This window comes from Erpetoichthys calabaricus, chromosome 1 (genome assembly GCF_900747795.2).
Source record: "Erpetoichthys calabaricus chromosome 1, fErpCal1.3, whole genome shotgun sequence".
Classification (NCBI taxonomy): domain Eukaryota; kingdom Metazoa; phylum Chordata; class Cladistia; order Polypteriformes; family Polypteridae; genus Erpetoichthys; species Erpetoichthys calabaricus.
In genome coordinates, this window is record NC_041394.2 from 144,249,327 (window position 1) to 144,262,235 (window position 12,909).

The 12,909-nt window shown below is 35.7% G+C and overlaps 1 protein-coding gene across 7 annotated transcripts in view; it reads right to left on the reverse strand.

Moving 5' to 3' along the window:
- Window positions 1-12,909, reverse strand: part of abcc9 (ATP-binding cassette, sub-family C (CFTR/MRP), member 9) — a 254,037-nt gene that overhangs the window by 136,457 nt on the left and 104,671 nt on the right. For all 7 annotated transcript variants that reach the window (XM_051923339.1, XM_051923323.1, XM_051923326.1 and 4 more), the window contains one exon: window positions 10,101-10,243. In XM_051923339.1, coding sequence (XP_051779299.1) covers window positions 10,101-10,243 — 143 coding nt within the window. The remainder of the gene's footprint in view (window positions 1-10,100; window positions 10,244-12,909) is intronic.

The window sequence follows — 12,909 nt, forward strand, 5'->3', positions numbered from 1 at the left end:
GGAGCTACAAAAGCGAGCCCGCATGGATAAAAACAATAGACGTAGGCGCCTACAACGCACGTCTGAAACCACGGAGGCAAAACTGTCTCGGCTCCAAAACCAAACAGCTCCACATGGACAAATACAATGTACATAGGCGCCTACAACGCGCGTCAGAAACTGCGGAAGCAAAGCAGGCACGGGTTCAAAACGAAAGACCACAACTGACGGAGATACACACACAAGCCCGCCTGGATATAATCAATGAACGCAGGCGCCTACAGCGCGCGTCTGAAATGCCGCAAGCAAAGCAGGCACATATCTCATACATTAATCAATGTATTTCGGGTTATCCAACACCAGGGGTAGGCGAGCGAAGTAAGCAGGGGGATTTGGGAATTATTGCACTCAGGCTAGATTAACCACAAGATAACATTAACATACCAGTTTTAATTTAAAGTTTTTGATTGTTTTCTCATTTTTTCCACCAATCAGAAACAAGTTTGTTTTGCCACTCATAATTTGAGTGCAATGTTTTTTAAACATTTCCCTCTTATCAATGCAAACAAACATGTTCAGTTTTTGTTTCATCAACACATTCTTTTTTTGTTGCCATCTTCTGTCAAACCCAACCACAAAAAATATAAAGTTAAATAAAAACACAAGTAAAAACAAAATAATACAGTAAGTAAAGAACTGACGTAAGGTGAATGTGTGGACAATGCTAGTGGCAGCTATCAACTAAATACAATAATTGCTGAGCGACTGATTTTATATTCGTGTAACCTAGGAAAGTGAGTCATTTCCAAGAACTTATGATTCATCCCCATCCCCAAGAATGATTACATGCTATGGCATACCATTACATTCACTCTTATTCACTGCAGCAGGAAGATACCACTTAGTCTCCACAGCCAGAAATATAAAACATACTGACAACCATGATTGAACGTGGCTTAAAGGTGGGTGAAAAAATTTTTTCATTCACTTTGAAATTTCTAACCCAATCCAATTCCTTATGAAGGCAGAGTTCAGAGCAGGGGCTGTGATTTAAACAGCAAAGAGTAAGGTGCACTTGATTACATGGTTTAACAGACAGTATGCAAGCCTGTGATCACAAAGGATACACAAGTCTGAAAAGGCTCCAAAAAAGGCCCACATTTAACATATAAAATGTGTGTTGTGTTTATGGGTAACACTTTGAACGTGCTTAAAATAAGTGTAACCTGTTGCAAAGGAAAAACACTTTTGTAAAACCAGATTATACTTTGGCTTTCAAAGACATCACTGGCCTAGTGGTAATAGTGGACTCTTGCAAACTGTATTTGAGTTCTTTTACTCTCAATTACTGTCACAGTCAATCTGAGGATGAAAGAAATGCAGATGTCTGCAAAAAGTTGAATGGTAAAATCCATATTCAAACTAAACGGTGTACCTCCAAGACATGGCTAGGCCTGTATAGCACCCAATGTCTCACTGTACATCTAAACAAATAACTAAAGAAAGTTAACATGACTGACTAATTGAAAAGCCAAACATGCTATATCTGAAAATGGTTGCAGCATGTTAACATGTAGTGTGTATATATACGTATATATACACACACACACACACATATACACATACAATATACATACACACACATACATACCATAACTTTCTGCTTTTCTGATGTAATGGTCAAAGTGACAGCAAGATATATAAATTAATCACTACGCTTCATGTACTGAGATCTTGAATTGATAACATCAATTTTAAATTTCTGTTTTCTATCAGTGTCAAGTGATTTTCTTTTGCTCTCTACATCTTTTCATAGATATTTTACGTATTTGTCTATTGCACATGTATGGAACACTGCAACCCTGGACATTTAAAGTGCACAGAAGGAAATTGGGGGCGTATTTTTAGGAAAGAACCCTGTGGGCAGAGCTCTTTGACCATCAGATTTTGCAACTATTTACTACATACATTTAAGCGAGTTGTCTTCAGATATGTTTTCTCATTCAAGGACTCTTTCTGGCCATGCAAGACGACCACTAAGTATACATGAACTAGTTGTAGTCACTTTATCACTGTGCTTTTTGTTTACAATGATTTTGTTAATATAAACATAGATGAACTCTTGCCGGTAAATATATTGTACAAATCACATTCATACATCATTTTTTTATAGTTTGTGGGGACAAAAGATAAAACTTTGTTTAATATTTTCATCTCAGCATGACAAAGGACTACATTAGCAATATCAATTATAGTACTCTAAACTAACCCAGTTTACTGGAAAAGCAAATTTATTACTATTTGATTAAAGAATCAAGTTACCACTTTTAAATTATTGTACATTTTTGTTTTTCATTTTTATGGTTACTGCCATGACATCTTTAACTGCAATAGGGCAGATGAAGACAGAGCATTTCAAATACAACATATTTTGAAGCCTCCATCTTTCACAATAATTCTTCAGCATCCCTGAAGGGCCTCAAAGAGCTGTTTTCTAAGACCACATAGTCTGTGTAGCTCTGTATGTGTCCATATGAGAGTACAGGTATGCTGCCCTGAGAGGCTGTCTCCCACTGTTCATCAATAATTCTTGCCTTTTGCCTAGGGAAGGTACCACCAATAATTCAGTCTTTCCATGTGCACCATTACTAATATACAGTATAATTATTGATGTGAGCAGGCAGAAAAGAACTATTAGATAAGAAAATAGATCACAGGAGAAAAAAATGAATGAATAGTCAGGATAACAGGCTGAAGTCAAAACAAGGAAGACAGAAATACCAAATATCAAAGCCCAATACATTACACAAAATGAAAGTTGTAAAATAACCATTACAAAATATCCTGACTGCCTTAAATTCCTTTCCTTATACAACCAATCACAGGATTTTTATAGGTTCCATACAGAATCTTGGATGTTGGAATGTGTGTTACAAACATGTTCCCCCAGAATATCACATTCCCATAAACAAATAGAAAATGGCGTCAAGATGACTGCTCTAAGGAAAAGAAAAAAATAACAGCAATGCTTTTATTTGTTAAAAATAAAAAAATGATTAGTCAAAAACATTCTGCAAATCATAAAACTTACACTGCTCTACAAACATGTATGCCTTCAGTTTTACATACTGTATGTATACCTTGGGGATATGTGATCAGTTGTCCAATCACTAATCACAAATTGAGTTAGAAAAAAATAACACCAGAGTTCTAAAGCCAGGACGTTAGTGATCACCAAAACTATTGCATACTAACACAGGGATTATCCACAAACTCAAATGAGAATATGGTCGCCAGTTCTGATCCTAAACCCATCTCATTAATTTCACCCTGGGGATTAATAAAAAATATCAAATAAAAGAAATAAAAATGATGTCAGATGATGCAACCACTTAGACCATGGCATAATTTTCTCAGAATATTTTGTAGGAAAAAATAAATGTTATTTTCAAACCCATAAATACATATACTTTTAAGCAGACATATACTCTACTTAAAACAGTTCTAGGAAAACTCACTGCTGAACAAAACATATAAAGGCTGTCACAAGGTATTTCCTGGCCATCTAAGATTACTGATAAAATGCAAGAGTAAGTGACTGCCAGCCTTGTTTGTTTGACTTTCAGTGTGCTGATCTTGACCTTCCACTTTTGACAATGAATTTCTGTTTGGGCTTGGGTGAATTATAATGGATCTCTAACTTAGAATACAGGCTTGATCTTTTGTTTGTTCCAGTCACCTAACATTCCTACCTTCCTCCTAGTTCTTTCTAAGCAGGACAAAATCTTATCCCACTTTGGTAGTTTAGATGCTGCACTCCTGTAGTGATATTTACCTAAATCTAAAACCTAAATGTTGCGTTTATTACATTATTTATAATTCTAATTCAATACAATTTATTGTTTTTGTTTTGCAGATGCATTCTCTTGTAGCCTTCTCTACGTCTTTCTAAGACATGGAGACATGTGGCATTTTAGTGGGACATGGAATTAAGAATTTCACTATACTCCTTACACATGACAGTGCCACTTCTAATACATATTTAGTTTCATCCCTATTGAATGTCATATTACAGACCTGAAAAATGTAATCCTAAATATAACAAGCATCTACAGAGTTAAGAAACTCCAAAGTTTAAAACACTGACTACTAAATGTAATGAATTATTATTATTATTATTATTATTATTATTATTATTATTATTATTATTATTATTACATGCTACACATTATTTAGCATCAAAGTTACACTTTACATCTATAAGGGGAATTAACATTTAGTTAACAATATATACATTTATTTCAAATACTGAGACCGTGAAACTCTCAGGCAGGTGTAAGGGGCCGAGGTTTAAACAGCAATTATTATTTGATAATGGGCAGTTTTCTCTGACTTCCTGGCAGTGACACAGTGAGAAGCATCATAATGTTCGCTGAATACATCTGAATAATGGAAGACTGGGGCACATTTTATTATACTTATTACTGGAACTTGTAACAGGGGTTTCTAGAATGACCTTATTAGGCTGTGTACACTCTAGCCAGAAGTAAAGATTACATTTCTAAAAATAAACTTTCTTCTCATTTCAGGCAGGATACAAGAGGGGAACATGTGTGTTGTGTTACTGCCTGTCACTCACAGTATGTTTCTTCCTCCACTACTTTTGCTTTTCTTTTACTAGGAAACATCAAAGAAATCAATTAATCAAAATGTTATTTCGTTTGAAGGAAACAGTCTTGGATATGAAACAACAAAGGATAATACAATGTCATACCACACAACAAAGCAAAGATGCTGTTGAAAAGAGCTCTATAGCCACTAAGACAAAATAAATAATCATCAGGAAGAGTGTCATCTACTGATCAAGTATTTGGAAATGAAGTCCTGTAAAGTTTGTGCAATCACATTACTTAAGCTGTTTGTGCTTGTAATCATCTGTTAGGTTGAAGGGCATGTAAATCACTTTGGAAAAGTGCTCAGTATAAAAAGTGACAAAATAAAGAGTGAATGACCCAATCTAATGGGTAGTCCTGAAGTAAGAATATTGTACTTCTTGCTAAACTGTTGTGTCTAGTTTCTAAGAAAGGGTGCAAGACAGCAGTTGTTTGTTCTGTCATAACTCATTGATTCTTGATTCAAGCTAAATACTGCTGTCATTTTCCATGACTATTCTATCTAATCATTTTCTCAATGACCTTTAAATTTCTTGTGTTGGCTGTAATTATGAGACCCTTTAGCTTGATATGTGCCATATCATCATCACGTATACAGAAAATATATATGAAGCTGTTCTACACAAACTGAGTTTATTGAATTATGCTTGTTACATTCTTTTAGACAGCTCTATATTCCCTAAAATATACTACATTTTTCTGTATTTCCAAAAATATATTACATACAGTATGTTTGTTATACATCTTTTTGAAGCTGCAGTTTTCTGAGAGTTTTTATAAAGCATGTATATATATATTTACCAGGGTTTTAGACAGATCTTGGGAGTTTAACCAGTCTCCAACATTTTAAAACAGTCCATTACAAGTAAACCAATTACAGAATAAAAAGCAAGGAATGGGCAGGGAGCTGCAGGGAGCACTGTTTAAACTAATGACATAAGTTAAATAAGCTAAAAAGGTAAATATTATAAATATTTACTGTTCCTTGACCAGGAATGTGTGTTCTGCACTTCAGAGGTGATGGCAAAAATGTTGTCTCTGTGTTTCATGTCCTATAAATCGACTTTTGGAGAGTAAAGATATCCAGTATCAAATGTAAATAAAAAATAGGTATAACAAACATAAGAATATAAATGAATATCATACATATTTAGTGACACTTTGTTTATAGAATAGGATATAAAAGTGCACATAAACATGTATAGCTTATACGTGTCATAGCTTAAAAAAAAGTATGTTTGGGTAAAGTGAACAGGTATGTGCATGTGTTAAGAATTAAACATTTTTGTAGGACACCAAAAGGGCAGGATAACCAACCATAAGTCTCACTACTGTGTCCTTTCTCCCTGCAGTGAAAGGGGAACTACCAGGGGACTACCACACCCTTAGTATAACTTTCAAAAGGCGTAAACCTCACATTCTGTTTGAGCCTCAACCCTGGAGTTGATGAAAAGATGAACCCAATAAAGAGAAAGAGAGATTGAAAGAGTGAGGGAAAGAAAGAGAAAATAAGGTAAGAAGATAATAAATTCAACATACAGGCTTTTGAGTTAGATAAGTATAACTACAGCGGTTTGCTTTTTGTTGCTTTTTTATTGCTTAGTTTAGAGACAGATTTGGTCAAAGAACACCTAGAAATTGCACAGCAGTCTCAAGCTTAGTTTAATGGTCACAGAGCCATTCTCTATATAATCTTGCTGGGGGAATGATATTGTTAGTCGTTTCAAATTCTAAATCTATTTTTTGCACACTAGTTGAATGTGTTTTGAACACCTAACACAGGTGAGGGTTCATAAAAATAAAATTAAAGAGAAATTGACCAGTAGATAGAACAAGCAAATATATCAGAATAAACTAAGTGTTATAATAAAAACTGCAATCCAAAAGTTACAAGTCACAAAGTCCAATTCCTAGTCTATTGTTCTTTCAATGATTTAGCAGAATAAAATGCAAAAGTAGTTTGTAAAACTTTCTTAGAACCAAAGCTAGGATATTTTGCTTATATATGAAGGATGCAATGATACGATACTTGATGTGACCCCTGTGTCATGTCACCAGAAATTGTTATAGCAAGCATAAACATTATAGCTTTGGTCATGGATAGACTGTCACAAAATAGCAGTGACGATACAAAAAACTGAATGAAAAGTAAAAATAATCACAAAAACAAGTACAAATTGTCAAAAAAATTACCCAGACTGCATAACAGGAAAGTAAAACTCATAGACATTGCAACATGAGATGCAAGAGAGACTTAGTGAATATCATACTCATAAAACCAGATAAAAGGTAAAGGAACCGATCTGGATTATAAATTTGCTTCATCAGCAGCGTTTCCAAGAGGATGTGGAAAAAAGTCAACCTCCTTTAAAGCCTCCCCTTCTAAATATGTGTGTATTAGTTATACAAGACAACAGTTTTGAGACAGAATGTAATCAGAAGATGGTGCGGACACGTAAGAAGTCATGCAGAGGTTGTAACCAGAAAATTATAATTGAATAAACAAAGTTCAGGATATGTAACCACAAAAAATGCCTAAAGAAGAGACTGATTAATTATATACAAAAGAAACATAAGACATAACTCATAATCAGAGAGAAAAAATCATAAACAGTATAATCAAAATAACACTATGAAATGAAGTAAAAGTTTTTTTTTCTTTTGTGAATCCAAACTAAGATGACCAGAAGCGTGCACCCCCTTCTTTTAAAACAGTGCCCTAATGACATCATGATTTGCAACATTCAGGATCCACATCCTAGCAATGGGGTGTCGCTTCCTAGTAACCAGTCTCCAACATGGAAGTACCCATAAGGAAAACAAGACAGTGTCATAGGAGAATGTGAATCAAAATTTAAAGAGTTAAAACGCAAGGAAACAAAAATGAATAAAACTACTAGATTTCTTGGTCTGGCAAACCCTAAAAACTATACTCAAATACCTTTAAGAGGCTAATGAACAGTTGAAAAAAATGAAAATCATATTATGACAGTGTGAAACTGGACTTATGGATGAAATCCAGATATGCTCCCCATGTATAATATCTAGACAGATCCCAGGACAGTTTTTTGTGAAAAACCATATCACCTCCTGGAAGGTGAAGTCAGCCAAGGTGGGGAGGAAATATTGCTTCTGGGAATTATTGAGGGTTATCATAGCCTGATTTATTTATGGCCAAAACCCAATGGTTGCTAGGGATTTTGCTATGACTTTCAGAAACACAAGCAATTTTCAACATTTTACATGCCAACAGTTAACTTTTATTGAGTGACTCAGAGAAGCTAGAATCCTAAAAAATACAGATATCACAAAAGATGATTGGAATATTCCACTCATTAATGAAACAAAATAATAAATGCATTTTTCACCCTTAGTGAACATCAACAGTAAAATGTCCGACTTAATGCCAGACCAAATCAAAAGTGCAGTGTATTGAGATGATGTGGATTTTTTGAGCACCTAACAACTCTACATCTTAGAAACTATACTGTACACTACAAACTGCATCTTTATCTGAAAGAGGCCTATACTTGGAGTGAGTAACAGACAAATATATCTTGAAATGTCAAATGTTAATAGAGGGTGTTTAAATGCTTTTCTTTAGTTGTTGGAGTATTAATAGAGAATCATAAAACACTTCCCAGAATCAGGGGAACCCTTCTCGAATCTAATAAAAATATAATCTCTAAAAACAGTTTCGAATTAAGTTCTATCCTAAGGCTATGGAATCGGCAGTTAATTATCTTAAGAGAACTCTTTGTCCCACACCACTTATGAATTTGGCGTTTACTATATTTCTATAATGTTTTTTGCATGGTTTTACAGTGTACGCACAGTAGAGTGTTTAGCAGATGAAATAAAAGTGAAAGATTACAAACAATGTCTATATTCCTGTGAGGCTCTTACTGACTAAATTATCTTACAGAGGTGGGTATACAGTAATCCCTCCTCCATCGCGGGGGTTGCGTTCCAGAGCCACCCGCGAAATAAGAAAATCCGCGAAGTAGAAACCATATGTTTATATGGTTATTTTTATAATGTCATGCTTGGGTCACAGATTTGCGCAGAAACACAGGAGGTTGTAGAGAGACAGGAACGTTATTCAAACACTGCAAACAAACATTTGTCTCTTTTTCAAAAGTTTAAACTGTGCTCCATGACAAGACACAGATGACAGTTCAGTCTCACATTTAAAAGAATGCAAACATATCTTCCTCTTCAAAGGAGCAAACAAATCAATAGGGCTGTTTGGCTTTTAAGTATGCGAAGCACCGCGGCACAAAGTTGTTGAAGGCGGCAGCTCACACCCCCTCCGTCAGGAGCAGAGAGAGAGAGAGAGACAGATAAAAAAATCAATACGTGCCCTTCGTGCTTTTAAGTATGCGAAGCACCGTGCAGCATGTCACTTCACGAAGCAGCTGCACAGAAGGTAGCCAACGTGAAGATAATCTTTCAGCATTTTTAGACAAGCGTCCGTATCGCCTAGGTGTGCGAACAGCCCCCCTGCTCAATCCCCCTACGTCAGGATCAGAAAAAGTCAGCGCAAGAGAGAGAGAGAGAGAGAGAGAGAAAAGTAAGCTGGGTAGCTTCTCAGCCATCTGCCAATAGCGTCCCTTGTATGAAATCAACTGGGCAAACCAACTGAGAAAGCATGTACCAGAAATTAAAAGACCCATTGTCCGCAGAAATCCGAGAACCAGCAAAAAATCCGCGATATATATTTAAATATGCTTACATATAAAATCCGCGATAGAGTGAAGCCGCGAAAGGCGAAGCGCGATATAGCGAGGGATCACTGTACACACAATGTGTTCCCAGCATCAACTCTTCAGTAAACAAGTACACAATGGAAGAACATTACATGGAGTATTTTCCTTGTCCCCATTATATCAAAGCTGCATAACAGATGTTGCTTAGCAACAGCAACGGACAGGAGAGTTGAAGAAATAATGACATCCACATGGAGAAACCACCACAATCTGATAACAGGGATAAGACTAGGCAGTGCCGATACTGTTAATATGTGATAATCTTCTTCAAAATTTCTTAAAACAGACTTCCAAATGACTGAACTAAAAATATTTATTTAAGACTTTCTGTTTTGATTAATTGAACACTTCCCTTCCATCAAAAAGCAAATAGTGAGTATCACAGGTGGTAGAATATCAGCATAAAACTTTGAATAGGCATGCGAGCTACACAAACAAACCAATGTATGTACAAGTGTATGAAACATAACCTTAAGAAGACCACTTTCACAAAGCCGTAAGTAGTGAAGTTTAGAAAACAAATGAACAACATCAAATTGAGAAATTGTGGTAACTCCGGAGTCCATGTGCCACAAAGATTTTTTCTTCCAATTGTATATGCTGATTATTTTCTATTGCCCAAATTGCATTTAGTCTAGTTTATTAAGCATTGCTTCATTTATCATTTTTTCTTTCTTACCTAAATAATGCTTTGACAGCAAACCGCACCACTGTTGACAGTAGAAACAAAGGTGTAACCAAAATATGAAATAGGGCAAGGGATGCAAAAGCCACTGCTGGGGTAAGAACACTGTTGCTGATATATGAGTGTGCAACAAATGTCTGGAAAAGAAAAAAAGATATGTCACAATATCAAAAAAAAATAATACAAAAACAGAAATCACTTCATAATTCATTTGCATTTATAGTGAGAACTCAAACTGGTTCAAAAAGAAAATACAGTACTGTAATTTGAAATACTTTGTACATTAATACATTGTCTGAGAATAAATTTCGAACATTACACATTGTGTTTGTGCTAGATGATGAAATAAACAATATGTGATTTTTAACATCAGAGAGATTTCAAAAATATAAGTACTTGAATCATGCCCCAAGGAAAGATATTTCTGAATATCATTCAGAATAAGATTCATTAGGTTTCCCAGGAGCTTTGACACACAACTGTTTCACATGCATCACTCTTCCAGGAAAAGCTGTACTTTTGTCTAATTTTGGATTTTACTGATTTGTTTATATGCCTGAAACACTCAATGAATCAGATCATTCTTTTATTTTGCTGAGCAGGTGAAAGAAAAGCTGAAGAATGTTAAAAATTTATTACTGGAAATAAAACCTTGCTTAGGCCATTACATGATAGACTTGTAGGAACCATTTATTGAGAAATGCAATTTCACATAACTAGTATAAACCAAGGTAGATAGAAAAAAACTATGACTGTCAAATACACCCTTCAAGAAGCTTGTTTCTTAATCAGCATAGTGGGACTTTCTGCTGCCCTAGTAGATTAGAAGGAATGACTTAGAGCAGATCTTTATTCAAATATTTGATTAAACAACACAAATACCATAATTGAAACTAAGATAAATTGTACACAGGTAAACACACAACAGTTTAAAGAACAGGAAATTAAGAAAACTATGAAGTAAAATGATCAGTAAAAAAAGAAAGAAGCAATATGTTTATTTAAATAACAAGAAACCATGCAAGAACATCATAACTGCAAATGTACAGTGATTTTTTTAAGATGTCAGGATAGCTGCTTCAACAACATAACTGGGCATGTTGCATTAAAAATTACATGCATTAGATTTGCTTGTCTTCCCTTTATCCCCTTACCTCTTAAAATTTCAATTGAGCCACTAGCTATCGCTTTATGCAGTCTTGAATTAAACACTCCTTGCACCCTATGGTTCCTATTAAAAACCTTCTATATACAGTATGTCTAAAATAATTCTCTTTGTCTCTGCAATGCTCCTTCACATACTTAGCATAGTTCTATTGAGACTCTGTCTAGCTACAAAATTCATGGGTCGGACTCTGCTCTCCTTCTTTTAAACTCACTATGCCAAGGGCATGTCAAGGGCAAGTCCATTTGGCTAGTTCGTATAACTTCTTGTGTATCAACATCTTTCCTTTCCCAAAGGATGTCATAGCATATGATTATCATTGTGTCTTTGAGGGTGTCAAGGAATTCCATTCCTCATAATTCTTTCTCCCACTTTCATATCATTCCAGATTGGCCATTATCAAAATCAGTATCACTGACCACTGTACCAAATCTGTGCTGGAACCCATACCACACACACAGCACATGCTGATATCCATCAGTGCATCATCAGCAGTCACACCAAACATGGTCCCATTCCACCACCGTTTCAACTTCAAAAAAGCAGACTGGACTGCATTTGCAGAGGACCTGGACAAAAGAGTGGCAAACAATGAACGGTCACAGACCAACAACAACCTGTTTGTCGATGCTGTACATATTGCATCTAGAAGGAACATGCCACGAGGATACAGAACCAGCTATATACCAGGACTCTCCAAGGAGATGGTAGACAAGTATCAGAAATACCAACTAATGTTCCAAGCCAATCCATTCTTGGACAGCACAATTGCAGCAAAATGTAATTGGCATTTAAGATACAGAAAAAAAGGCAGAAGTCATGGCAAAACATGAAACTGAAAATGTGAATTTGACCCATAGGAGCAGGAAGGCCTGGCTTACTATCAGGAAGCTGAGCAATGACCCTAAAAAGACAGAACAACACCATAATGTCACAGCAAACCAGGTTGCAAGTCAGCTCCTCCTAAATGGGAAGCCACGAACTAAACACCCTAAAGGTACAGATCAAACAACAACCTGACAAAGAAAAAACTGCTTCAACACCATCTTCACCATGGAAGAACTCAACTCCGGCAAAGAGAATCTGAAAAACAGCAAAGCAGCGGGAATGAATGATATTTGCTCTGAACAGATAAAGCACTTTGGATAGAGAACAAGAAAGTGGATATTAGAGATGTTCAAGATATGCTCTTCTTCATACATTATCCCCAAGCTATGGAGGGAGGTACATATCTCCATGAGTACCTCATCCTCAACCATATGTGCCCCCTGATCGAAGAACATGGATGGGACATATACTCACTCTCACCCTGCACAAAGAACATAGCTTTGAAAAAGGAAAAAATCTCATGCACTGTATTCATAGAACTCCTAGAAATGCGTACAATACTGTGAATTACACGTTGTTCCTTTCTAAGATCTATGATATGACATATGACTACCACCTAGTGAAAATCATCCAATCCCTACTGGAAAATAGACAATTTTTTGTTGAACTATGCAAAAAGAATAGCTGTTGGAGACACCAACAAAATGGCCTTCCTCAGGGTAGTGTGCTAGCACAGACTCTTTTCAACATCTACACGATCAATTCATCCACGCTGAATGAAGGAGCTTCTTATATGCTGATGACCTATGT